The 27,589-nt window shown below is 56.4% G+C and overlaps 1 protein-coding gene across 3 annotated transcripts in view; it reads right to left on the bottom strand.

Moving 5' to 3' along the window:
• Positions 1-27,589, bottom strand: part of EPN2 (epsin 2) — a 70,255-nt gene that overhangs the window by 26,079 nt on the left and 16,587 nt on the right. Inside the window, exons 2-3 of one of the 3 annotated variants that reach the window (XM_062216424.1) lie at positions 11,999-12,103; positions 10,602-11,371 (exon numbers count right to left, since the gene is read on the bottom strand). In XM_062216424.1, coding sequence (XP_062072408.1) covers positions 10,602-11,196 — 595 coding nt within the window. In that variant the 5' untranslated portion in view covers positions 11,197-11,371; positions 11,999-12,103. Of the gene's footprint in view, positions 1-10,601; positions 11,372-11,998; positions 12,121-27,589 lie in introns of all 3 variants that reach the window. The other 2 variants (XM_062216422.1, XM_062216423.1) reach the window with 2 other exon arrangements.

Genomic DNA, 27,589 nt, shown 5'->3' with positions numbered 1-27,589 from the left:
CTGCCTCTCAGGGGCGGAGTCTCAGCCCTCGGCTGCAGGCCCCTCAAAGCTTAGGGCGACCTGCTATGTATGGTTACAAAACGTCAGCAGGTGAGCAAAGTGACACTTTGGGGAAGGCGCTTTGGTCATGAAGAACATTCCAGAAATGCTATTCTACGATCCGTATACCAGAAACAGCCTGCCTGAAGGCTTGTCCAGACCCGAGCTCCAGGGCTGTCGCACAGCGACTCACTGGGCACGTGGGCCTTGCCCTGGCCCTCAGCTCCTCTCCAGATTATGACCGTGAGGAAACTGCACAGCCCACAGGCTCCTGACCACCCGAGGTCACCATGCAGGTGGTGACCCTGCCGCTGCCCATGGCTGGCCCGATCCTTGTGAATATGAGAAGTGACTGCCGGTGCGAGGGATGACTCGGGTGACACCGCACAGCTGTGCGTCCACGCGCTCGATGTTCAGGGTCCGTCCTGAACCTGCAGACTGTGTGCCCTGTGACCACTCTCTAAACAACACGCCTAACAGCCACGCACACAGCACTCACGCTGTAGGAGGTGCTGAAGCGTCCGGGGGCTGGGCGTGGGTGTGCATCGGTAACAGGAAAATGCTGGGCCACTTTACACGAGGGGACGTGAGCAGCTGAGGGTGACGGCTTCCGCAGGGGAGCGAGGTCCTGGAGCCGAGCTCCGTGCATCGGGGACACTGACAGGGCTGCGTCAAACTGGAGAAAACGCTTCTGCTGCGAGGTCACGGGACAGCAAGGAAAGACACCAGTGCACCTGCAGAGTAACGGCACGCATGGGGACCGTGCTTAGGAGAAACGCCTAGGAGGTACGCCGACAGGTGAATAGCTGGTACCTCTGCGTAGTCAGCTCACGAGATGTTTTTGTGTTCGCATCTTGTAAACGATCATGAATGGACATATATTTCTTTTACGAGAAAACTAGCAAGACTTCCCACTTGCAAGTGGGGAGGTGGGTCACTGAGGAACTCTGAGCCGTCAGCAGGAGGGGCCCGGTTCAATCTGCAACATCAACTTCCAAGCCGCTGCGAGTAGAGCATTGCCTGCTGCCTACACTGTCAAAGGCCACTCACGGCTGCTCTCATCAGCGCGACAGAGGGGAGACTCTGTAAAGCCCAACTGGCAGTCTGGCCCTGAGCAGCGGCTCCCAGCCCCCAGCACTGCAGTCTGGGCCGCTGGGACGCCTAGGGCTCATCCCAGAGGTTCCAATTTGAGGGGTATGGCCCAGGTTTTGGACATTTAAAAGCTCCTGGGTTGGGACCGGTGCCATGGCGTAGCAGGTAAAGCAGGCGCCGGTTCAAGTCCCGGCTGCTCCTCTTCTGAGCCAGCTCCCTGCTAATGCACCTGGGAAAGCAGCAGATAATGACCCAAGCCCTTGGGCTCCTGCACCCATGTGGGAGACCCAGAAGAAGCTCCTGGCTTCAGCCTGGCCCAGCCCTAGCTGTTGCAGCCATTTGGGGAGTGAACCAACAGATGGAAGATCTCTCTCTTTTTCTTTCTAATGCTACCTTTCAAATAAATAAAATAAATTGTTTGGGAAAAAAAGCTCATTTCCCCCAAAGGCCAGTTCCAATCTTGGCGTTCATCACTTAGATTTCGGGGAGTGACTCCATCTCTGCTTCCTCAATGACCACACCTGCCACCCAACCACTGCAACGTTCCATGTTCGAATCCCACTTAAGACTCAAGCCCTTACAGCAAGGATGAACTTCTCTTGTTTGTGCCCCTGGAAAGACCTGGGACTGGGACTGGGACAGACCTGCGGGGCTGCGCTCACTGCACTGATGGGCTTTGCCTGCGATGCTATCTCCACTCCAAGAGATGAGCTCTCTGGAGCAAACCAGTGCCGACAGCCCTCCCCACCCCCGCCACCAGGGCTGACTCCGGAGAGCAGCGTTCCCCGAGTTTACACAACACATCCACTTCAGCACAGTAACGTGTCACATGGGCCCTGCGGCAGAGCGCCAAAGTCAGCCAGGGCTAGGTATACTCCTGACACTGAGAAATGCCCAGCTGGGGGCCACCAACTGCTTCTCGCCCCCAGGCTCCCTGACAGCACCCCGCAGATCTGCAGCCCGGAGCTCTGTTGCACCCCCACCTCCCACACTCTCAGGAGACCCACACTGGCCCAGGCCCCTTCTGAAGCAAACATTGTTGGAGTTTGATTTTTTCTTTTGAATTAAAAAAAATTTTTTTTGAGAGTCAGAGAGAGAGAGAGAAAGTGCTCGTATCTACTAGTTCACTACCCAAATACACTGGGGAGTGCTGGGGGCTGGGCCCAGGGCCAAAGTCAGGAGCTAGGAACTCAACCAGGTCTCCCACGTGGGTGGCAGGGACTCAGGTCCCTGAGTCACCACTCGCTGCCTCCTGGGATGCGCACAGTCCGGGGCATCAGGCTCGGGCACTCTGATATGGGACACAGGCATCATGGCCACTAGGTCAGACACCACCTACTCCTTGAGTTCTCTTTTTTGAACAATATATTTTTCCCATGCCCTTAGGTTTTTAAAAATAGGCCTGTCTCTGATGCCTTGTGCTTTCTTTTTTTTAATTAATTTATTTGGAAGTCAGAGTTAGAGACAGAGAGGAGAGACAGAGACAAAGAGAAAGAGAGAGAGAGAGAGAGGTAAAGAGAAAGAGATAGATAGCTAGGTATCTTCCATGTCTCCCCAGATGGCTGCAATGACCAGGGATGAGTCAGGCAGGCCAAAGCCAGGGGCTTCATCTGGGTCTCCCACGTGGGTGCAGAAGCCCACACACTTGGGCCATGTTCCACTGCTTTCCCAGGCCATATGCAGGAAGCGGGACTGGAAGTAGAGCAGCTAGGACATGAACAGGTGCCAACACGGCATGCCAGCATCACAGGTGGCAGCTTTACCTGCTCCACCACACTGCTGCCAGCCCCTCAGATGCCTATCTCTTTTTTTCTTTTTTCTTTTAAACTGAAACTCGGTGTTTTTTGTTTTTGTTTTTGTTTTTGTTTTTTTTTTTTTTTTAAGATTTATTTACTATTATTATTTGAAAGGCAGAGTTGCAGACAGAGAATCTTGCATCGTAGGTTCATTCCCCAAATGGCTGCAATGGCTGGGACTGGGTCAGGCTGAAACCAAGAGCTTCTTCCGGATCTCCCACACGGGTGCAGGGGCCCAAGGACTTGGGCCATCTTCTACTGCTTTCCCAGGCCATAGCAGAGAGCTGGATCAGAAGAGGAACAGTCGGGACCAGAACCGGCGCCCATATGGGATGCCGTTGCTTCAGGCCAGAGCTTTAACCCGCTGTGCCACAGCGCTGGCCCCCAGATGCCTGTTAGAAAACGTCTCTTATATGTACATGTACACGTGCCCGTATACAGACTCCAGTTCTACTGCCACAGTGAAATGCTGCCCAGACAGCTTTCAGATTCTTCAATTCAGAACCTCTACAGGGTTTAAGGTTGGTTGATCACTGGGGCAGGCATGTGGCACAGCAGGTTGGGCCGCTCCTTGGGACACGCAGGTTCAGTTACAAGAGAGCAGTTCAAGTCCCAGCTATCAGGCGCTTCTGAGCCAGCTGCCTGCTAATGTGTCCAGGAGGCAGACAACAGCCCAAATACCTGGGTTCCTGCCACCTGTGTTGTGGGAGACCCAGATGGAGAGCTCCTGGCTCCCGGCTGCAGCCTGGCCCAGCCCTGGCTGTTGTGGGCATTTGGAGAGTAAACCGGTGGATAGAAGACTGATCTCTGGATTTTTCCCTCTCTGTCACTGCCTTTCAAATAAATAAATTATGAAGGAGCAGGTAGAGGAGAAAGTGGAGATGACATCGACTGATTAATGTGGAGGGAACAAGATGGCCATGCCACCCCTTCACTCCCCAAGGCCTGTGACGTCCCAGCATTCCTGCCAGGCCCTGGGAGATTGGTGGCACTGCCGCGGGACTCCAAGCTCAGGTTCTGCTGAAGGCAGCAGCTTCCGGGAGGCCACAGGAATGCTGGGGCTGCTCTTAGGCCCAGCCCCTCCCACCTGCACAGTAAGCACCGGCCTTCCTATACCTCCACCTGCCCAGAAACCAGACACTGATGGCCAAGAAGTTCAAAGCCAAGTTTGGGTCCATCCCAAGCCACCGTGCATAACCCTGGCTTTGCCTTCCTTGTTTTCTCACCCTGATTTTCCTTTTGCCCCAGTTCCTCTGGTATCTATTTAATCCTATGGTACTGCGTGTGTATGTTTTGTAAGCCAACTGAAATCCTTTCTAGAGTGCAGTAGGGCAAACACACTGAATGGGCACGGTCTCCAGGAAGGCAGTGTGAAGCACTGCTGGGGCTGTGTGCTGGGACCGGCCTTGACACAAGGGGCTGCCAGCTAAAGGAACATGGGCCTGGAGGCACCTCTGATGTGACCCAACACCACGGCCAGCCACTCAGCACTTGCTGGAGCACCCAAGGGGGCACTGTCACAGCAGACCTGGCTGACGTCCACCTGGGGCCAAGGACTCGGGCCATCATCTGCTTCCACCCAGGCATGTTAGCAAGAAGCTGGATCAGCAGTGGAATAGCCGGGACTCAAACTAGTGCTCTGATATGGGTTGCCGGCCTCGCAAGTGCTGGCTTAACCTGCTGCACCACAATGCCGGCCTCCATCAGCTGCCTCTTACGTAGGTCCCTGCTACCCCAAGAATTTTTGCAATGAGGTTGGCACTGTGGCCTGGCAGGTGAAGGCACCAGCGCCTGACACACCAGCATCCCATATGGGAGTCGCTTCCAATCCAGTACCCTGTTAATGGCCTGGGAAAGCAGAAGATGGCCCAAGTGCTCCCGTATGGGAGACCTGGAAGAAGTTCTTGGCTCTTGGCTTCGGCCTGGTCCAACCCCTGGGGAATGAACCCATGGACAGAAGTTCACTCGCTTGCCCTCTCTGCCTTTCCCTCTGACTTTGAAATAAATAAATCTTAAAAAAAAAAAAAAAACAAAACAAAACAAAAAAAAAAAACCTTTCTGCAATTTCTCCAGTCTGCTGAATGTCACCATCAGTCCTGCAAAACATGTGAGGGTAGCAGGAGCCACGGACAGGGTAACAGGTGGGCAGATTCAAGGCGGCGGCAGCCCTGTGGGATCCTGGGCAAATGTCTAACTCAGAGAGGCCTGCTCTGGGCTATGCAGCTTCGGCTGACAGACACGGTCCCAAAGACTGACTACATGCTGGGATTATGGGAGGGCACCCCTCACGGGAAGCTGCGATGTGGACAGGGAGGACAGCACACGTGGGTGCTGGGAGGACAAAGGCACCGCCCGTGCACCAGCAGCCGTCACCAGCATCTTCAGCCCGGAATTCTCGCCCTGCTGCCAGCCGTCTTGGGCCTTCCTGGCACCTCCACTTCTGCACTGTGTGGACACTCACCCTGCTGCCCCGAGAACTGCTGACCCACAGCTGTGCTCACCCAGCCACTCGCTCTTCCAGGTGCACAGCTCGCAGTCCTCAGAACTGCCCTCGACTCCATCCCCTGCCACCACAGTCCAGTCCTCTAGGAACTGCTCCTGCCTCACTGAGCAAAGGCCGAAGGAACTCGGCACAGACCTGGAAGGCCCCACACTTGCCGGTCTACCGAGCACGCGGCCTGTGACAAGGTTAGGACACAGTGAGAAAGCAGTCAGCACTCGAACACCAACACCAAAGGCCCATCTGAGGTGCACCAGGAGTTCGGGAGCGCTCCTTGCCACCCTCGCCCTCCTGCGGCTCACCTCTGCCCTCTCCACCCTGACCCCACCTGCCACCTCCCTCGCTAGGTCCCAGCCTCACTACCGCATTCCTGAGCCTCGAAGCCCTGGCTTGCTCCTACCTCTGGCCTTCTGCACTCGGCCCCTCTGCCCGGCTTCCACACAGCTCACTCTTCCTCCTCTTTCATGCCTCGCATAGTTCATGCTGCAAACCACCCCCTCTGCTTCCCCTAAAATCACTAGGCCAGTTGTTTGTTTTGCTGTTTTCCAGAGCCCTCATCCAGTAACAGGCCATGCAATTTATTTACATTGTTTCTCTTCCCATTACTACCTAAGCTGCACAGGGTGGAAGGGTAGGGGTTCTGCTCTGCACATAGCACGCAGAGCCTGGCATGCCACAAGACACAGCGAATATTGTGCCACAGGACTGCGGGAGCCCAGCACACGCAGGGCAGGCTGCAAAGGAGGAGCCAGGGGTGTGCCCTGGGGCAGACACCCTGCACCTGGGGGAAGACAGGGCTGGTGTGGACTGAGAGGTGGGGGGCAGAGCAGCGGAGGGCGGCTGCCAGTCAAACACTCTGGAGTGGACACTGCAGAGAACTTGGTATCTAGGAGATATTCTGCATCCCAGGACAGAGGTCCTGGGTGGATTGGGATGGGAGGCTGACAACACAGTCGATGGCAAGAAAACTGGCAGCAAACTGAGAGGCGCGGGCTAGGTGAGGTGCAGAATGACAGTGTCCAGGGCTGTGGGGCATGCGGGAGAGGCAAGTCGCCCAGGGAGGATGGCCCCAGGCCCAGCAGGAGAAGGAAGCCCTCGTCAAATACCAGCACCTCCATCAGGACAACAGCCAAGGCCCGAAGCCTGCCCGGTTGTGGCTGCTCCGCGTGTAGTGGTTTCTCAGCAGCCCGCCTCCCCCGACTTGTAGGGCCTGGGGTCCTAGGAGCACCCCTCCCAGCTGTCCCTCCTGAGTCCGCCGACATTCCCAAGGCCATTTCTGGATAAACTCTCACTTCTAGATTCTGAGGTCCACCCAGATCCACCAGTGAGTGCACTAAGCAGCTACCCTTCACCTGACACTTTGTGAGGCCCCAAAAAAGACCACCAAAGAAAAAGGGCGGGACCGGTGTGTGGCTTATTGGGTAAAGTCGCCACCTGCGGTGCCGTATCCCATATGGCTGCTGGTTCGAGTACTGGCTGGCTGCTCCACTTCCGATCCAGCTCTCTGCTGTGGCCTGGGAAAGCAGTAGAAGATGGCCCAAGTCCCTGGACCCCTGCACCCGCTTGGGAGACCCAGAAGAAGCTCCGGGCTCCTGGCTTCGAATAGGCAAAACTCCACCAGTTGCGGCCGTTTGGGGAGTGAACAAGCAGATGGAGGATCTCTTTCTCTAACTCTCTGTAACTCTGCCTTTCAAATAAATAAATCTTTAAAAAAGAATGAAAGAGGGCATACTCCCAACAGCCCCCACCATATGATGGGAGGAGGGTGTGAGGTGTGGTAAAATGCGCGCACGCACACACACAGTTACAGGATGAAATGGAGCTCCAGCTAACACCTGTTTGCTCTACACTCATGTTGGGCATAAGCTGCCAAAACAAGACTCCTTTTAACCTCTGATTCACACCCAAGCTAAAAGAGGAGAAATCCACAACTTGAACACCTTGTCAGACTGGGGAGGGGTGGAGACGCGGACGGCACAGGCAAAGGTGCACAGGTAAGGCAAGCCACATATGGGGGAGGCCTGATTCCAACAAACGCCTCAGGGAAGCCAGCTGGACCATAGCACTCACCACAGTTTCCCGGTTCCTGAATGGGCAGAACACAGGAAAACCAAAGGGGGGGGGGGGGAGGCCTCCACGGAGCTCTGTGGGAACCTACTGGGCAGGGAGACGGAACCCCAGCGCCTCCGGGCAGCCCTGCACGACATGCTGTGACTAATTACATTCCTCCCAGCGCCACGCTGGTCCCTCCTCGGGTTTTCTAACGTCAGTTTGGAAGATGCCAGAACCCTGTATAAACTGTTAGGGGAAGACAGGGGCACAAAGGAAAACAATCCCAGAGCTAAATATAGCAGCCGCACGAACACCCAAGTCAAACAAGCTCTAATATTAATGAGGCACGAATGCGCAGGAGCTGTTTCCAGGGCCGAGCGAAGGCGGGCTACCTTATCAGAAGGAGCTACATAAAAGCTCTCAGCCGCCCACGGGCTCCTCCCCTGCAGCACGCCCACCTGGGACACCAGGGAGACCGGCAGACACCGGGACACCAGCGATAATCTGTTTCCGGTTCAATCTGCACCGGCTGTAGGTGCTGACCAGGACACATTATTCATCAGTCAAAAGAGAACCTCCATTTTTAGTTACCCATCCACTTAGGAACCTTCAAGCACGTGATCTAAGAGTTGACAGTACAGCTAACTCTCTGTACCACGGAAGCAGGGATGTCAGGAGGCCAGCAGTAACACCGGGAGCCCAAACAGCCCCAGCTCATGCTCAGCAAGGCATCAGGACGACGGCTGCCAGTGACCACCCATGGAGGAGCCTGCACCTGCCCAGCACGGCGAGGCCCGCACCGTGCACCTCCGCTTCCACAGACCAAGCAGTCTGATGCACCATCACGGGCGGGCCTGGCAGGCAGCAGCACCCCGTCCCACGCGGTCAGGTGTGGAGGCCCGGGCAGAGGGCAGGCACTCACCCCAGGCCTTAACCAAAGAGCGTCTCCCCACTAAGCCTCTGGCAGAGGGTGAACAACTGACGTGTGACCACGTGAAGGGGAGCACAGCCAGGCTGGGGCTCCCCGGGAGAGGAGGCCCAGCAGGTGGCAGGGAGAGAGTTGGCTGTACTGGCATGGCAAGCACCCCCCACCAGCAAGCTGTCCCGCATTTCTAGGAAGGAAGAAAGCAAACCGCCGTCCCACCTCGGGCTGCGCGGTCACAAGTGAGGCAGGGCTGGGACCAGTCGCCACTTGGGCGGGAGGCCAGCCCCAGGTGCGGCAGGAAAGGGTGGCGCTGGCTCAGCGGCTGCAGCTCCTCGCTCTGACCCAGCGGGGCCCCTGTGCGGTGCTGGGGGCACAGCGAGGCCTCGGGTGCTGTTGGGCAGGGACATACACACACACACATACAGAGAGAGACATGCCATTAGAGGGTGCGCACAGCCCCGCGAGGGCACAGGGCGAGCCATGGGGCCTGCGGACCACCTTCTGACCCTAGACACGCAGCTCAGGCTCAAGGGCTGAGGCGACCAGCAAACTCCGGAGCCACGACTGCCGCACATCACTCGGCCCAGCGGAAGCCCGAGAGGACCTGTGTCCGTGGGACCAGGGGCTCCTGCACTCACGCCTCGTCCTACCCAGGACACTTGGGGACAATGGCCGTGAAAAGCACGTACAGAGAGGAGCCAGCTCCCTCGGCTGTGCGCCACGACCACTGCCACACGTGGCAGAGAAGCCACAGCAGGCTGGGGCTAACTCAGGCCAGGGGAGCCTTTCTGGGGAGGGGGAGGGGGAGTGGCGAGAGGGTGCTAGGGAGAAAGAAAACCATCTCCCAATCTAAAGGGCATCTCCTCTTTTTTGATGCAAAAACCTGAACCTTACGGGAGACTGGTGGAGAGGAAGTTTAAATTGGTTTCAGCAGTGTTCTGAAGGTCCTGGCCTCTGCTTGAGCAAAGCAGTTTCAGCGGGCCAAGGACAACAGCTAGCAGCAGGACCGGGAGCCGCAGAGCTGCTCCAGGGAGACAGTCACCTAGAACTCCTGGAGACAGGAAGTCTGAGTTTGGTATGCAAGCCTCCCAGCTGACACATCTCTCAAGCGCTGGCGGTGGCCGTACAGAGTCAAACTGAAACCAGCCAAAGCAGGAAACACAAGTGGCCTGCTAAGCGAGGGTCGGCAGGGGTCTGCCAAACTACAAACAACTTCCTTTCAAAAACGAAGGAAAAAGTTCACTCTTCTGCTGACACAGTGTTCCCGCTTCCAAAAAGACAGGGGATGGGGCTCTGCACGGCTGCTTCTCAGCACAAGACACAATGTCTGCAGCCCCCATCCTACCCTGCCTCCCAAGGCCACCAGGGCTCCCCCTGAGGGCGGGCTCCACACGGTGGCCGCACAGCACCGCTCCTGGAACCCTTCTGGTGGGACCCCCGGAACGCCAAGACGGCTCACAGAGACCGGCTGCTCCTGCCAGGCCCTGAGCCCCACTTCTGCTCCCTAGAATCGCTCCTGAACATTGGCCGAAGACCCAAAGTGATCCAACATGCAAAACCAGAGCACAGACCCACCCCGCCCAGCAGAGACCCAGTCATGCAAGCAAGTCCCTGAGAAGTCTCATTTGCATGGTTGAAAAGGAGGCCCTGCTGGCGCCAACAACCTGGGCAAGTCTTTTTGCGTTTTCCCTCTTTAAAGTGAGCCAGGGGACACCCGATCTCCGATCTCGCCCTCTCTGCTGCTCAGAGTAACACACTGAGCTGTTCCAGAGACCTGCAGCTCAGGCGGCAGAAAAACATTTAATACAAGAGTAAAGCAGCGAGATGAGCCAGCACGAGCATTCGCTTCCTCTCGGCTACCAGAGAGCCAGCTCCCCGAGAGCCAGCTCCCCCTGTCCCTTTCCGGAGGAGGACGCAGGCCAGACCTGCCTCAGGGGCCACCTTCTCCTGAGGACTCAGGGAGCCAGGGGCTGGCCCCGCCCAGACACACAGAGCGAGAGCCCCGAGTCACAGTGGCCATGGACAGGCGGCCCCTTTGTACCTGTAACTCAATCCAGACCGAGGGCTGCCAGAAACTGAGAACCAGGGACAGGCTGCGCTCGGTAGCGGCCACTACCCTCTCAGCCCCAGGACACCCACCCCCAACTGCACACGGCGCCTGCTCAGGTGAGGGGGGTGGGGCCCTCGGATTACTCACAGCCATGGTAGGAGGCCGGCGAGCCCCCGGCCTTGCCGTACTCCTGCTCTGAGTAGCTGGTGGAGAGGTTGGGCTGGCTGGAGCCGCGGCCAAAGGTGATCTGGTTGCTGCCCATGCCGGTGGCCACCTGGGCCATGCGCTCTTTGGTTTTGAGGGCCTGGGCCCTCTCAGCCTTCAGCCGCTCCTCGTCCTTGAGCAGGGCCACCAGCTGCTTGGACTTCTCGCGCACGTTGACGCCCTGGTCCTTGCCGTCGCGGTCGATGTACTGGAAGTCCTTCAGGGTCTGGATGGCGAAGATGTTCTCCCGGCACTGCTGGGCCACCCGCTCGGAGCCCGTCTTGATGAGGTAGTCCAGCAGCGTCAGCGCCTTGTACACGTGCCGCCAGTTCTTGCCGTGGTCGTTGAGCCGCTTCCACACCATGCTCATGATCTCGGAGAAGGCCACCACGTTGTAGGTCAGGTCGGCGATCTCGGTCATCAGCGAGCTGGATGGGCCCCACGGGTCATTGGAGGTGGCTTCCCGGACTTTGATTTCGGCCTCGGAGTAATTGTTCACAATGTTCTTCATCTGCCGTCTGATGGACGAAGTCGTCATGGTTATGTCCTCTCTGACAAAAATCAAAAGTCCTTCAAAGGAAGACAGAAACTTTCCTGTCCTCGGCCAGTCCGCGCCCTGTGCAGGCTAGCTTCCGAAATCAACCTGGAGCGGGATCCCGGAACAATCATTTCCTCCTTTGGAGGCTCAGGTCCGAGACGCAGGGGGCCATGGCCTAGAGGAAGAAGCAGAACACAGTCGAGGGCAGGGGTCAGCCCCGGGGGCAGGGCTGAGTGAACATACCGCAGCCTCCTTGGGATGACCTGACCGTGCATCTTTCTTCCCAAACCAGATCACATCCGTCTCGCTAGGTAGGAGGGCGCAGAAGGTCAACGCAAGGCCAAGCCTCTGGGAGGAAGAAGCGAGCCTGGTGTCCCGTGTGCACGATGCACCACCAGGACGGCTCTTCTGGGGGTTGTATTTTTGACTCCAGGAAGAGGCCAGCCGTGAAGGAATCAGCAAGCCGGGAAAGTTGACCCTGACAGATTTAAAATTGCACACGCGCGCAAGGAGGCCTCTCATGTCAGGCCTGTCCTCGCCCCCCAAAGCCTGTCTGCGCCTGCAGAAGCACGGAGCACTGGGCTCTGGTCCCCAGTGCTCCCACCCGCTCGGGGCATTCTCCCTGAGGGCACTGTCCTCTGGACCCTGTCTGCTCCGGACCAGGGGAGGGCTCCAGAAAACTGACCTGGTTCTTGCCCAACCCCCTCACTCCACAGAGAAGAAAACAAGCCGAGAGCGGGCGCCAGTTGGCTTTAGACACGCCCACCCTCTGTCTCCCTCCATGTAAGATACAAACACTTACAGACCTACAGTGAGGTCCACGTCTCCAACGCCGGGCTCTGGTCCATGCGCTTGGTGGTCCCCATCTGTCTTGTTCACGGTGAGTCCCCAGCACCTAGCACCGAGCCTGACACAAAACACACACTGTTGAAGAGACAGGAGGTTACAGATTGGAAACAGTGTCGCATCCTCAGGAAGACCACAGACTCCTCGGGACAAAGATGCCTCGAGGGAGAATGCTCACTACAAAGTTAGCTATGGATTTCAGTCACTAACCTGCCTCAAGAAAGATTTATCTAGGAACTTATGGACTCTTGTGTAAAATGGGGAAACTGAGGCCCAGAAGACTCCAGAAACGGCCACAGAGAGGTCGGCATGTTGGGGCCCGGGCAGGAGGCAATGGCTCTATCAACCCCACAGCCTGCTTGGTCACTGGGGACTCTGGGCCAGGCTCTGTGTCACTTAACGCCCAGGAAAACCTTCTGAGTGAGGAGCACTGTTCCCGTGGGAGAGCCTGGGGCCTGGAGTCACCACGCTGGCTGCCTCAGGCCCCGGGCTGGGAGCTGAACTCTGCTCCCGAGCCCACCCGGCACCAGCCCTGCTCTCACTGGCCACCAGACTGCGGTGCCTGCCAGAGAAACAAGGCACGGCCCCACCGTCCTCTTCCGAAGCCTCAGGTGGGCATGGACTCATCAAACAAACAAAGAACTGAGGGAAAGTCACAGGGAAGGCAACGGTCACTCTCACAGATGACCACACGTGAAAGCAGCGTCCCTACCCCACGCCTATGCCAAAGGCCCCGGCCAGAAGGGGACTCCGTCTTGTAAAATTTCGCCCGCCTTCTCCCCACACACTTTCGCCTAGGATATCCGCCAAGGAGTCTGTTTCCATCTGAAGCCACAGAACAGGATTCCACAGAAGGCAGGCGCATTCTGCCCCTCCGCCCATCTGGCCAGCTCTCGTGAATCCCCTAAAGCCTGTCAAACGACTGAGGCGAAAACCATTTCCACCGTGACTTGCAGATTTGCTTTGACTAGGTTTCTCATTCACGATGCGGCATCCATGGCTGGCCAGAGATGGGCTGGCCCTCTCAAAGGGGAAGAGGGACACTCGGATTCTGCAGGGTGTACTCCCCAGCTTATACTGCAGGCATGTGTGAAAACTAGTGGCAACGTTCAGGAGCACTTACTGCCCAAGGGCCGTGCCAGGCACCAGCGGGCACTTCCACGTCTATCCATTTGGTTTTGGCAGAGATGCCTGTCCCACGCCTCAGAAAAGTGACCCTCAGAAAAGTGACCGCAGCTGGGAGTCTCACCCAAGAGACGTCCCTCCAGGTCACAAAGCAGCGATGATTAAGCACAAGAGGAAGCAGACGTGATAAGGGCCAGATGGTTGAGAAGACCTTAAAAAAAAAAAAAAAATACTTTTTTCCCTGATGAGAAACCACACCCGGGCCAGCTGCCTGTGGCTCTGGCCATCTGCAGGGTGAGTGGGGCGGGGCAGGAGGGATGCAGGGAAAGAAGACCCCTAGCAGGGCCCACTGTCCAGGGGGCCGTAAAAGGCACAGCCAGGGCTCCCACGGAAGCTCCTAAGGGCTTGGGTGGCAAATAAAAGGCAGCAACTCCTGTGTGCAAGGGCTGGGCGAGGAGCTCCTCCCATGTGGACCGGGCACGCTGAGCAGGGCAGGGCCTTTCTCCAACAGACTCAACTCCCAAAGACACTTGCTGGGGGGACGCCTGAAATGCTTAGGCTTAGAGAAGGAAAAAGCTAAAAGGATGTTTGCTGTGAGAAGAAGGAAAAAGCTAATAAAGTACTTACTGCAGTCAGAAAAAAATTTCAATATAGAGTTTGTAGCACAGCTGCCTGCTGTCTTCTAAAAAAAAAAAGAGTGGCTCTCAGGACAGGCAAAGACCCGGGTGAGAAAGGATTCAAGGATACCAGCGGTCTCCCCAGCAGGCTGTTTGCCAGGCCAGCAGCTTGCACAGGAAGGGCCTGTGGCATGTGGGCCGCGGAGCTCTGAGCCCTGTTTCCTTAGCACCTCAACCTCCACGGCCTTGCCACTCTGGGCCGTGTGCACCACAAACCTGGCCTTCCCAACCATAAACTCCACTCAATGGGCTCTGAACCTTCAACATCTCCTGCCCCGGTGTCTCGCCGCCAGGACTCCCTCCTACGAACAAGCCCTGAGCACTCCCCAACACACACACAGGACACATCCTGTTATTTCTAGAATCTCAATTTTTCTTTTATTCCTGTTCTTTTTTGGAATAGTTTGCATGCTCCACTTTCCAAACTTTCCTTCTTTGTTTGCCAGTTTCCTTTCTAGCTCGCTGAGCCTGAACTAACATACACGCCAAAGCAACTGAAACAGGGTATCTGATACCCTCTGGGCTCCTCATTCAACCCTGAGGATGTGCAAGCAATGCACAAACATCAGTCATTTCTAAGGACACCCAGGCCAGATATGGATTAGATGGGGGCAGGGGTGGGGAGGAGGGTGGACAGAGGACTGTCAACATGACAAGGAAAAATCAACTTTAGAACAAGGATAGCAAAACAGAAGCATGCAAACTTATTTTTATAAATAGCATCCTAACAAATACCATGAGAACATGAGTAAGTAGAAATATCTTTAGAAATCTAGTTCTACCATCAGGTAGAGGCAAAAAAAAAAAAAAAAAAAAGGTTCACAAGTTCATAAAATTCATACAATTCTGTTGCAACTTTAAGTATTTTTGAATGGAGACAGCAAGATTACTTCAAACTGGGATTTATTATTCCAGGTTAAAAAAAAAAACAAAAAACACCTTTCTGACTCTAGTTACAGAGCTGGACTGCATGGGGCTAGGCAGGCTCACAGGAGATGACCAGGCAAAGGTTCCCAGCCCTAATAAAAGCCCATGTTTTAACACTGCATTAATGAAACAACCATACTGAGTGGACAAAAATCCTGACCAACAGCAGAGAAAGTGAACTCACCAGCTGGCCCGGGGAAGCCTCACTGTGGGCAACACAGATTTGCCAGGCCTTTCAGAACGCCTGGGAGCGGCCGCACGATGGCCTTGGTGCGGAAGGAGACGCTCTTCCCGGTCAGCCCCAGAACCAGGAACAGGCCTTCAGCCAACACAACAGGAACTCCATCACTGCAGAGAACCTGCTGCTTCTGCCGGGCAACCACCATCTCCCGCTGCCATGGAGTGGGCACCTCAGTCTCCCGGGAGCTGGCGGGGGAGCCTGGAGCTCCCACAGCTGCAGGGCAGGGGTGCCAGCAGGGCACACTGACAATCCAGACCAGACCACCTGCAGACCGCGCTGCACGGGCCCTGAAACCATAGGGAGAGGCCGCTGGAAACCATCACAGGGCCAGGGCTTGTGTGTACCTGAGACTGAAGGAGCCGAGGACAGAAGGGGTCCTGAGACACACAGCACCGGGTCTGAGCCTGTGTGCCTGAGAGGGGGACAGCAGGAAGCTAGCAAGAGCCAGACAACACACAGAGAGCACGGACACGCCCCTGAGCCCCAGTGGCGGCGCACGTACCAGGGCACAGACACCACCACGCTCTCCTCAGCCCCGTGCTGGCCAAGGAGGGGCTGTGGTCTTCCCAGGGACACTCACCACCGCCCCCAGAATGCAGCACCCCAAACAAAGTCTAGGGTTATCCACTCTTTTGTGAGGGGACCCCTACATGTGCAGGGGACAAGTGGGGGAAAAATAATTCGGGCATACTGAAAACACAGCTTTCAACTGTCAGTGGAGACTGGAAAGAAACTGAACGAAACAGCAAACAAAACCAGGCTGGCAGGGAGGGCAGGGCAGATGCAAAAAAAAATTAAAAATAAAAAAAGTTTTCCAAGCCTAGGGTGACGTCCCCAGAGGCCAGAAGAATCCCGTAAGAATGTGCTCCATGCACTTGCAGGGCTGGACGGAGAGCTTCTCTCCAAACTCAGCGTTTACAACAGAGGACAGGGAAGCTCTCTCGGTCCCTACAGCCCATGGGGTGCTGTGGTCAAGCCCCATGAGTCTCTGCCCAGTGCTGGGGTGCCGAGCTGAGGGTGGCCACGTGCTGAGAGGATGCTCACCCCTCAGTCGAGGTCTATAGACACCAATCGCCAAGAAGACACTTGGCCAGTGGCTTCCGAGCTGCAAGGGCTGTGAGCACCTCACCCCTTCCCTAAACCTGATAGCCACAGGCCACTCAACACTGCCGTGGCAACTCAGTCCCAGCAGTAAGATCTCCACCCCGACGGGCAGCTCAATGATGGACGGCAGGCAGCCTCCGAGGATTCCAGTCTCCTCCCAGCAGGTGAGCGAGCCTGGGAAGGGGACACACCAGTGTGGCCCACTGAAGCCCCTGGGTGCCAGTTCAAGATTTCCAGAAAACACAACAGGCGGGGGGCAGAGCTGTTTCGCAGCATGCTGCCCGCTGTGTGACACGCGTGCACGTGTGGCGTGTGCGATCCTCTGCCATGCTGGCGACACACGGGAGGAACTCTGCACCTTCCTGCAGGGGAACAGGAGGCCAGGCATGGGCAGCTGTGACAGCAGCCCACGTGACCAAGCCTATGGCTCCGCAGGAGACAACGGCGCAGTCAGGACAGTGTGCACAGTGCCACATTCTTTCCAACAGTGACCATTTCAGTCTAAAGAGAAAGGACTATTATGACTTGGCCCAGCCACGCTCACATTAACTTAAAGCCTAATAACCACGGCTCATGCGGAGATGCAAAATAAAAGGGGAGGGGGGATCTTCTCCTTCCCTCAAACCAGAACAGCGAGATTCAGCCAGAAAAGAAACTTCTCTAACTGGGCATGGGGTTATCTCCACATCCATGGCTTCTTGCTGGTCACAGAAAGCATCCTGTATCCCTATCCAAAACACGGACTTAAAAACCCTCGCTACCCACACAGTTACACAACTTAAAGGGAAAGAAGTCGTTCAGGACCTGACACTTGCAGGTGATCCTAGGGTCTCCGGCGAAGTGAAACAAGCCCGTACCAGGCAGCGGGAACCCTCCGGGATGCTGCTCAACCCACGCCAGGACAGAGCGGTGAGGGGCTGACCATGGCAAGAAGCGCTCCGCCTGCCCTCCAGCAGGCTGCCAGTCACCAGCACCGTGGCAGCCCAGGTGCCTGTGACATCACGTGTCCCTCGTTTTTCTGGAAGCAGAGATCAAGAACCAAAACATGCCGCGGCAAGGAACTCCGGCTTTCTTCACGCTGGGACTGAACATCTGTATAGTCTCTGGAGGTGCAGGCCGCGTGGGTGGAGAAACGCAGTCCTCTTTAAACACACTGTGTGAGACAACGGTGGGCCAGGAGGCCCGACTCTCGCTCCTGCCTATGGGGTGGGGAGCCACATCCCTCTCCCGGGGTAAAGATCAAAGACCCCGGGAAATAAAGACTGTCAGTCCCCCCACCTTGTTCTACCCAAAGCAGCTGGGCAAATGGTCACACCAGGGACAGAAAGCAAACAATGAGGTGTGGGGGGGGGGAGAATGAAGAGGAGCAGGGACGGAGGCACCACAGAAGCCAGTGTCCCCAGGGTCTCACTTCAACCACAGTGGGGGGGGGGGGGAATCCTGGGACAAAAGGAGCACCCCTCCCAGCTTTGGCACTCAGAGCCCTGCCATCCTCTCCCTCCAGGGGGGCGGCCTGTCTGCACAGCCTCCATTCCTCACACCACGTGCGAGCCTGCAAGGGGACTGGCGCTGCTGCCCACACCAGAGGATGGGCTGTGCCAGCTTCACCCCCTCCTGCCCGCGGGCCAGGCCGAGCCGCGGATCACACCGCTTCAGAAAAAACGCAGAGGTGCCTGAGAAAATCTAGACTCTCCATGATGTCGTGCTTAATTTAGCCTTGGCGGGGGGCTGTGGCGGCGCTCTGCGGAGCTGCTGGCGCCCCCGAGCACGCGCCAGCCCGAAGTGAAGGGGCCGAGCTGTGGATTGCTCCGCAGACTCCGCGTTTCAGCCGGCACAGTGATTTCACACTTTCTTAAAGGCAGCTTGAGACGCCTGCCAAGAGGGGCTCGCCCGCGGCAGAAATTTCACAGTGAGCGAGCGCAGGACCACAGCAGGATAAAGGCAGCCTCAGCACCTCTGCCCTGCACCCAGCGCATCAGGGAGGCAGGTCTGGCTGCGGAGGAGCGAGGCGGGTTTCTGTGGACGGCTGACTGAGCCCCGCCAGGCAGCCGAGGGTCCCACCCCACCCCAGCAGCACTGAGGGATGGGGCCTGGTGGGGTGGGGACGCATGGAGTCCCAGGGACCAGGCTCACCTCGGCACACGCTCAGAGGATGAGCTTGGTGATCTGCAACCTGGGCCCAGGTGTCCTGGGGAAGGCCAGGGCTGAGCGACTCTGCCACCCGCACACTGCATCCTTTTCCCAGGGTGCTCTGCTCATCACTGGAACGACACAAGGACACTGCCACTTCCGAGGGGCTCATTCTTGCGCTCTTACCCTCCACCAATGCGCCTTCTGCCAGGCACCTCTGACTGTTGCTGGCCAAGCTCCTGGTCATTCAGACCTCAGTCCAAACACCGCCCCCTCCGAAAGCACCAAGCGCGCTCTACCAGGCCACCAACAGGCAGACTGGGTGGTGGTGGTGGTCCTCCGGCTGACTTCTAGCATCTGCATCTGTTTGTCTGTCTGCTGCCCCCCTAGCCACGACCCTGCCTCCATGCCACCCTCTCTGCTCCGCTTACCTTTTGGTCTCTACCCTTGAGTCACCGTCACCGTCTGTCCCACGACAAACTGCCTGGGGACAGGAGGGCCCCACCTGGTGCGTGCAAAGTGCCCAGGACACGGATGACTGCCGCAGCCTGCGCCCACAGGCTGGGGCGCGCTGGCAGCACCCGAGAAGCTGCCCGAGGCCGGTGCCAGCTTGAACTCTGGATGGCATGGGGAGCTCCGACGGGCAGTTCTTGCTCTGACCCGGGGGGTCTGTGTCCTGCCTCCAGCTGTGTGCCCTGAGGCAGGCTGGGCTTTTCCTGAGCCTCCAGATCTACACTCAGGGCTGCTGTAGAGTGGGAGGGGCAGACGACAGGTGTCCACATATCTGCTCCCCGCCCCCCCACCTGCCCAGGCCTGCGTGCCAGCAGGAGGCAACAGTCGCAGAGCCGTCTCCACGCGATCCGGCTGGGTGGAAGCTGCCAGCCGGCGTGGGTGCAGTGCATCTGCAAACCACACACATAACCGGGAAGCACCAGCACCGGTCCTGCCTGCTCTTCTCCTTTGCAGCTGCTGTGTCTAAGAAGTCTCTGAGGGGCTTACTCCGGAACGAGCAACAGAAGGAAACGCGAGGGTATTAACAGGACCTCAAAGGGGCCATGAGTAGAAGCCAGCAAACGTCAGCGGAGCCCCAGACTGGACACCAGGCCTGAGCTCTTTGCTGCAATTCTATGTAGCCTTTAGAGAGGAAACTGAGGCACACAGAGGTTCCCCTGGACTAAGGCTGCATGGCGAGGAAGCAGCAGGACTAGGATGTAATCCCAGCCTTCCGGCCCTCTCCTCCATACCTGCTCCTATTCTTTGACTTCAGCCAAAAACCAGTGCTGAAAGTCACTGCGGAGGAGGACGTTTTCCTAGCCGAATCTGCAGGCCTGAAGAGACTCCTCTTTGTGTGATGTTCTCAGGCATAAAGACGGCAAAGCAGACCCGGTCCCCGGTCCCTGCTCAGTGACGAGATGCCTTCCCCGGCCAGCTCAGCAGGTCAGACGAGCAGGAGCGAAAGGCCACAGCCTGAGGGGCGTCGGCGGAACTCGCCCAGGCATTGCCGCTGTGGCAGCCCAGAGCAATTCGGGGCGGGCCAGGATCACAACCTGGCCTTCCCAGCTCCTGCCGGCGCAGCCCGCCAAAAGGAAGAGGCTTTGATGATCTTCAAAGAAAGCTTCCCCTGGAGACGGGGACGGCTCCGCAGGCTGCACCCCGTTGAGGCGGCCAGGGCGGCAGTCAGAAACAGGCATGGCGACGCCTCAGAAGCCACACCCATGGGAAAGGACGCCTCCTGGTCCCCAGCAGTCTCTTCCCTAAGTCAGCCACACCAAGGCGGGCATCTGAGCAGCCTGCGCATGCGTCACCTGAAACGCCACTCCAAGCGGGCCGCCAAGGCTGAAGGGGCCATTTCCTGCTTGGGCACAGAATGAAAACGTGGCTTCCCTCTTTCCTCTGCTGCTGGAGGCGGTCTCCTCACCCTGCCAGGCTGACAGGACGCCCTGGGCGGAAATGCCCCTTCCCACCTCGGAAGTGCCCCGTCCACCCCAGAAAGGGCACACGTCAGCCTCTGTCGTCTGAAATGTTCTAGTATGTACCACTTGCGTAACAGAACATGTGCAAACCACGTGTGACGTGCAAACTGCAAGTGACACACAAACCACAGTCCCCCCGGGGGACTTCCCCTCCCACCTCCTCTGCCCCTGGGGGACAAACAGCCGGTCCTGGGTTCGCAGTGCCCTGTCTTCCACCGTGCGCTCATGTCACTTGGTGCACTGCTGAGATGCACCCCTGACCCCACGTGGAACCACAGATTGTTACAGTGAGCATTTAACCGCTGCCCGCAACGCTGTGGCTCCTGTCAAAAACATCTGGGACTCTGCTGTTAGGGGAGTATGTCATCTCCTGGGCCCCCCATGCTAAGTGTTTCTAGAGTATGTTGCTAGGAAGAGAACTGCTCATTCGTAGGGTATACAAATGCTCTCAGCACTGTATTTGAAAAATGTTTTTGCCACTCAGCTTTACAACAGCCATTCTGTCATTACAAAGACATAATAATAGTTTAGCGACACCAGAGTCCACAAGTACTCTTCACACACTTCCTGTGGGTAAAGGAGGTGAAGACAGCAGGTGTATGGAATTTAGGGAAGCAGGAGACGCGCTTCTAGTGTCTCGTGCAGGACACCTGTACTCCACACTGGCTGCTCCAGACAGGCTGTGGGCCATCAAGTGGACGAGAGGCACAGTCTTGAAGAATGACAGAGATGAGCAAGTGCATGAGGAGAAAGAGGCCACTGCGGGCAGGGTGTGAGAGACGCAGAGACGCAGAGACGCGGGGCGGCTGGGCAGGCAGTGGCCAGCAGGTGCACGCCAGGGCCTCACCAGCATGCCCCGGAACCTGGGCCTGCCAACCGCCGTTATTCACCCTCAAGATTTTTGCCATCACCTCCAAACAGTAACAAGGGCTAACAGTGACAGAACACTTATCAGGTGCCAGGAAGCTCCTGGCTCCTGGCTTTGGATTGGCTCAGCTCCAGCTGTTACAGTCATTTGGGGAGTGAACCAGCAGATGAAGACTTCTCTCTCTGCCTTTCTCTCTGTATAACTCTTTCAAATAAATAAATAAATCTTTAAAAAAAAAGTCTTGCTATAGGCTATATTACTGTTGGCTTAATATTTCTTAAATCAACTTACTTTCAAACTTTATTTTTAACTTTTGTGAAAGGCAGAGCAAGAAAGAAATAGGAGAGAGAGAGAGATCTTCTTTTTTGTTCTATTTCACAGCAGAGATATAGACAGTGAGAGAGAGACAGAAAGGTCTTCCTTCCATTGGTTCACTCCCAAGATAGCTGCTACGGCCGGCGCTGCGCCGATCCGAAGCCAGGAGCCAGGTGCTTCCTCCTGGTCTCCCATGCAGGTGCAGGGGCCCAAGCACTTGGGCCATCCTCCACTGCCCTCCAGGACCACAGCAGAGAGCTGGACTGGAAGAGGAGCAACCAGGACTAGAACCTGGTGCCCATATGGGATGCTGGCACCGCAGGCGGAGGATTAACCAAGTGAGCCACAGCACCGGCCCTGAGAGAGATCTTCTAACCATTAGTTCACTCCCCAAATATCTGCAACGCCATGGCTGGGCCAGGTCAAAGCCAGGAGCCAGGACCTCCATCCAGGTCTCTCCTATGGGTGGCAGGGGCCCAGCATCTGCTGCCTCCCAGGGTGAACCTTAGCACAAAGCTGGACTGGAAGTGGATATGGGACTGGAACAGCAGGTTTACTCACTGAGCCACAACACCTGTCCAATATTATTTTGCTTCGAGATTCACATACTGACCGTAAGTAACATTTAATTTAAGCAATCAGATATTACTGGTATGGATTGGGGGGTGGCCTTTTTGTTTTTATTGATATAATAACTGACCCAGCACAAATTTCACTACTGTAAGTGGGATTTTTTTCTTTTGGTATATTCACAACGTGGTACAATCATGACTACTACCTAATTCCAGAAGATTTCTATCGCCCTCTATAAAGCAAGCCAGTATCTGTTAGCAGTCACTACTCACTGCTCCCTCCTGCAGGCCCTGGCAAGCACCCATCTACTGCTGGTTCCCTGGACCATCCCATCACGGACATCTCACACACATGGTGTCACTCAGGGTGTGGCCTTCTGTGCCTGGCTTCTGTCATTCAGCAGTCCTGGAAAGCCTCATCCGTCACGTGACGCATCTTGAGGGCTACACACTCCTCCAGGGTGGGGATATACCTCGTTCTGCGTTGTCTGTTCATCAGTCTACGGACATTCCGGGTTGTTTCCAGGATGTCCGGCTATCATGGACACCTGTGCACAAGTCCCCGTGCGCACACGTTTGCAGCTGTCCTGCGTGCAGACTGAGAACAGGGACTGCTGTTCCATACACTGTGCGCTTCCCTTTCCAGGAAACTGTCAAAGGGCTGTGACATTTTAAAGACTGAAGCGAACACCACCCAAGCGCATATACCACTTTAAAATTATTTGGGGACCTACTGAAGGCAAAGCTACTGAAGCTGGGTTTTGTTTTGTTTGGGAGCAGGGAGCGGACGTCATCAGAACAGAATTTCTGAAATCCTGGATAAGCAGCTGTGGGGGAGAGGGCTGGGGCAGAGTGAGGGACACAGACAGGAAGACCACTTTGATGCCAGGACTGAGTGATGAAAAGAGATGACAGCCCAAGTGTGGGCGTGGCAGGGGAACAGCAAAGGGCAGGAGATAATCAGAGGCCAGCGTGGGTGGGGCAGGAGGGGTGGGTGTGGCCAGGAGCACAGATGTGCCCTCCCCTGGAAGGCAGAATACCCACTGTTATTTCAGACAAACAGAACAGGAGGTGCAGGGCAGGACAAGCACAAAGAACAGACAGCCAAATGGCCACTGGTGCCTAGGGTGGGGCAGCAGGGGGAGGTGAGAGGGCCGTGGAGAGAACAAGGATGGAAGCCGGGAGGAGGTGAATGACCATCAGCAAAGTTCACGAAGCAGCCAGGAATGGGGTGAAGACACGGGAGGTACATCCAGCACCAGGGAAGCAGGGAACAGGGAGCCGCGATGACCGTGCCTTCTACCGATGACCACCAAGGAATGGCTCAGAACCCCTCGCAGGGGAGCGTGACGCGTGCCAGCCCGGCCTCCAGTCTCAGGACAGAGCTGAAGTCACCATGTCTCGTCCCACTGCCCCTCCCTCCGGGGATCCTCTGCCTGGGACTCACCACCTGCTGCCCAGCTGCCTGGGCCTGAGGCTTCCAGCTCTCCCTCCAGCCTCCCTTTCTCCCACGACCTCTGGACTGCAGGCTCCCAGGGGACAGAGGCCCAGACTGTGCCGGGCCTGGCATGGCGCCTGGCACACATCTGCTGCAGCGATGAATGACTCCACAGGGCACCAAGTCCGGCCCCACCCGCTCCACCACGTCCCCTCTCCTGGAGCTCTCCGACCCCCTCACACCTCCACAGCAAGAACCCACAGAGGCCCGCGATGAGTAGAGAACACGGCCTATCAACAGTATAGTTTATTTTGAAAATGTATTTATTTGAAAGGCAAAGTGACAGCGAGAGGAGAGATAGAAAGAGACAGGGAAAACAGACACAGAGATGGTATCCCCACCTGCTGGCTCACTCCCCAAATGCCCACAGCAGCCAGGACTGGGCTAGGCTGAAATCAAGAGCAAGGAACCCATCAGGATCTCCCATGTGGGTGGCAGAGGTCGAAAGGACTTGGGCACATTAGCAGGAAGCTGGACTCAAACTGGCGCTGAGAAGGGCCACAGGTATCTCAAGCTGTAGCTTAACCCACTGGCTGCTACACCCTCCCCTGATACAGTCTTAATACTGTTCTTCTTCCCACCGTTCTTTAGTCACCTGGCTAAAACTGTCTTTTCGTTTGTAAAACAGGGTGGGGGCCAATGTTGTGGCCCAGCAGGTTAGGCAGCCTGCTGTGATGCCGGTATCCCATATGGCCTCCAGCCCAAGTCCTGGCTGCTCCACTTCAGATCCAGCTCCCTACTAATGTGCCTAGGAAAGCGGCTGAAGATGGCCCAGGTGCTTGGGCCCCTCACACCCATGTGGAAGACCTGGATGAAGCTCCTGGCTCCGGCTCAGCCCCACCCCAGCCATTACGGCCATTTAGGGAGTGAACCAGGGGATAATACTCCCCCACCCCCACCCACCCCCACCCCCTGGTCCACTGTGCCTTCATCACACCCCCTCCTGAGAAAAGCAAACCTGCACAAGCTGACATCCCGGCCAGGGGTTGCTGGAGTCCTTGACACTGAACAAAGCAAGCACAAACAGCAGTTTGTAAACCATGCATTTTTTTTTTTAATTCTTAAAAGATTAGCAGTATTTGGAAAAAAAATTAGCAGTGTTCCCACCAAATGTCAAAACACAAAAACCAAGAGGAAACGAAAATTGTTATTTTCCTTTTTGGTTTTATCTCCATTAGCCAAGTGCTTCTGGCCAAACTATGTTTATACTGCTATTGTCCTGCTTTGTTTAGAAAAATAAGAATCCAGGGGCGCACTTCCAGCACTGACCACTGAGCCCAGCCGCAGACCTGCCCAGCTGCTCCTGCACCCAGAAAATGCTCTGCTTCCACCCTTCTGGTGCAAGAATTGCTTACTTCTTGCCCTCGGAATACACTCTGGTCATGTCAGTGCCCCCAGCCTTCCTCCTCGAGCCTGCCACTCCCTGCGTCAGCCACCACAGGGAGACCCGGGCCGTGGGCACAGGACTGTCTGGCAAGCCACCGCTGCTTCACAAAGAAAACACAAACCCAAGGCCTTGCAAGGCCAGCACCGACCACCCAGTGCTTGCAGGCTCAAGGCGACAGGTGGCAGGCACGGCCAGGGGGCCTCGGGGCACCACACTTGCTGCAGCTGTGCAAGGGAGGCATCCTGCAAGTGGAGAGAGAGGGAGGAGAACCTGTGGCAGGTCCCGCAGCCGGGCTGCTGCTCTGCTCTTCCACCCAGCCAGCTGGCCTCCGGGACAAACTCAGAAGGACTCAACTGTCAACCTCGATCAAGTTTAGTCACCTCCGGGTGGTCACCCTTCTCTGCTCCAGTATCCCCAGACCCATCTAAGATGCTCCTTATGGGGCTGGCGCTGTGGTATAGCAGGTAAAGCTGCTGCCTGAAGTGTCGGCATCCAACATGGGTGCCAGTTTGTGTCCCGGTTGCTCCACTTGTGATCCAGCTCCCTGCTATGGCCCGGGAAAGCAGAAGATGGCCCAAGTGCTTGGGCCCCTGCACCCACATGGGAGACCTGGAAGAAGCTCCTGGCTCCTGGCTTCGGATCAACACAGCTCTGGCTGTTGCAGCCATCTGGGGAGTAAACCAGCAAATGGAAGAACTCTAACTAACACACACACACACACACACTTTCTCTCCCTTTCTCGCTCCACCTCTCTGTAATTCTGCCTTTCAAATAAATAAATCTTTTACAGAAGAAGATGCTCCTTGTAAGATGCGAGGTCTCGCCGGCAGGCAGCTCCCAGGGTCGGCCCTGTAACTGTTACCCTGTCACACTCGCCTTCCTGAACAGCTTTCCCAGCGACCCATCCACACACCGCCGCCCTCCTGGCTCCCAGGGAGCCTCACTTCTCTTTCGCCTGGGTTGTCAGTTCTCCCCACACTTCCAGGACAGGATCACACCTTCCCACTCCCCCAGGTCAGTCACGCACTGGATGGTGAGACCTAAGGCAGGTGTGCCACTCTCTGTGTCAAACACTTCAGAAGGCAGGTGTCGGGCAGGCATTGTAGCCTAGTGGTTAAGACCAGCTCAGAGGCCCAGGTCCCACACTGGAGAACCTTGGTTCAAGGCCCAGCTCTGGCTCCTGACTCCAGCTTCCTGCCAATACAGACCGTGGGAGGCAACAAGTGGTAATTCAAGTCAGCTGGGCTCCTGACACCCACACGGGAGACCTGGGCTGGGTCCCTGCTCCTACCTTCTGCTCAGCCCAGTCCTGACCAGCGCAGGCAGGCAGGTAGTGAACCAGGCAATGCCACTGGAGCGGCCACTCTCCTTCTGTCTCTATCTCTCCGTCTCAAATAAATAAATCAAAGGCGGGGCCGGCCCCGTGGCTCACTTGGTTAATCCTCTGCCTGCAGCACCAGCATCCCATATGGGCTCCGGGTTCTAGTCCCGGATGCTCCTCTTCCAGTCCAGCTCTCTGCTGTGGCCCGGGAGGGCAGTGGAGGATGGCCCAGGTGCTTGGGCCCCTGCACCCACATGGGAGACCAGGAGGAAGCACCTGGCTCCTGGCTTCGGATCGGCGCAGCGCCGGCCGTAGCAGCTATCTTGGGAGTGAACTAACGGAAGGAAGACCTTTCTGTCTCTCTGTCTCTCACTGTCTGTAACTCTACCTGGTAAATAAATTTAAAAAAAAAAAAAAAAAAAAGGCAACTGCCATCACCACATTCCGTCCCTGTCATGATGATGACAGGGGTGCCTGCCCACGCCCAGACCTGCGTTCCACACAACAGCCAGAGTGCAGGCAAGATGAGTGGTGTGCCCACACCTGGGAGAGTACTCAGCCCTCAAAAAAGGAACGAACACACATGAATCCTGAACACATGATGCTGAGTGAGAGGCCAGCCACGCACACCCCACCGACGTGGACACTCAGGGCAGGCAAACCTCCAGACACACACAGCCTCACAGTGGCATGGGGAGGGGCTATCTACAGGGCTGCTTCTGGGGGTGATGAGATGTTCTAGAAGTAAAGATTATGTTGACGGTTGCACCACCCTAAATAAACTAAAAATCTCCGAGTCATATCCAGATATTAACATTCAAATGGGTGAAACTGACTGCAAGGCACATAAATTAATCAATAAAACTCTAACAACAGTCACCAAAGTTTGCTACTCCACCATCCTGCATCCGTGAAAGACATCAAGTCCTCTGGCCACACACCCTGGACACACAACACGTGCACCATGCCACGGCAGGGCACTGACAGGTGACGGGCTGGCAGCTCTCTGCGCGTCAGGGACCCATCCTGGTAGGGTACAAACACACCCACGCCTGCCTGTGGCCAGACTGAAAATGTGTCTGTGGCCATTAACGTCAAACCTTGGACAGCTGCCACGGTTGTGGTTCAGTCCCAACAAGCACCAGACTCTGTCCCAATGCCACAGTCTGAATCGTTAAACCCAAGGCGATGGGGGTGGGGGTGTGACGGGGGGTTGGACAGGGAGAAGGAATGGAGTTATAAACGGTCCTTAAAACATGACAGCATGATCAGCTCACACTTCAGAAAAGTGCAAATCAAAACTATACTGAGCATTTATACCTGTCAGCCAGCAAAACCTCAAACATCTGACTACATCTTCGTCAGCAAGGCTGTGGGCCAACAGGCGTTCACACTGTCAGTGGGGACAC

This window comes from Lepus europaeus, chromosome 18 (assembly GCF_033115175.1).
Source record: "Lepus europaeus isolate LE1 chromosome 18, mLepTim1.pri, whole genome shotgun sequence".
NCBI classification, from domain to species: domain Eukaryota; kingdom Metazoa; phylum Chordata; class Mammalia; order Lagomorpha; family Leporidae; genus Lepus; species Lepus europaeus.
The sequence above is the reverse complement of the archived record's forward strand: the minus strand, read 5'-3'. Positions and strand labels throughout refer to the sequence as shown.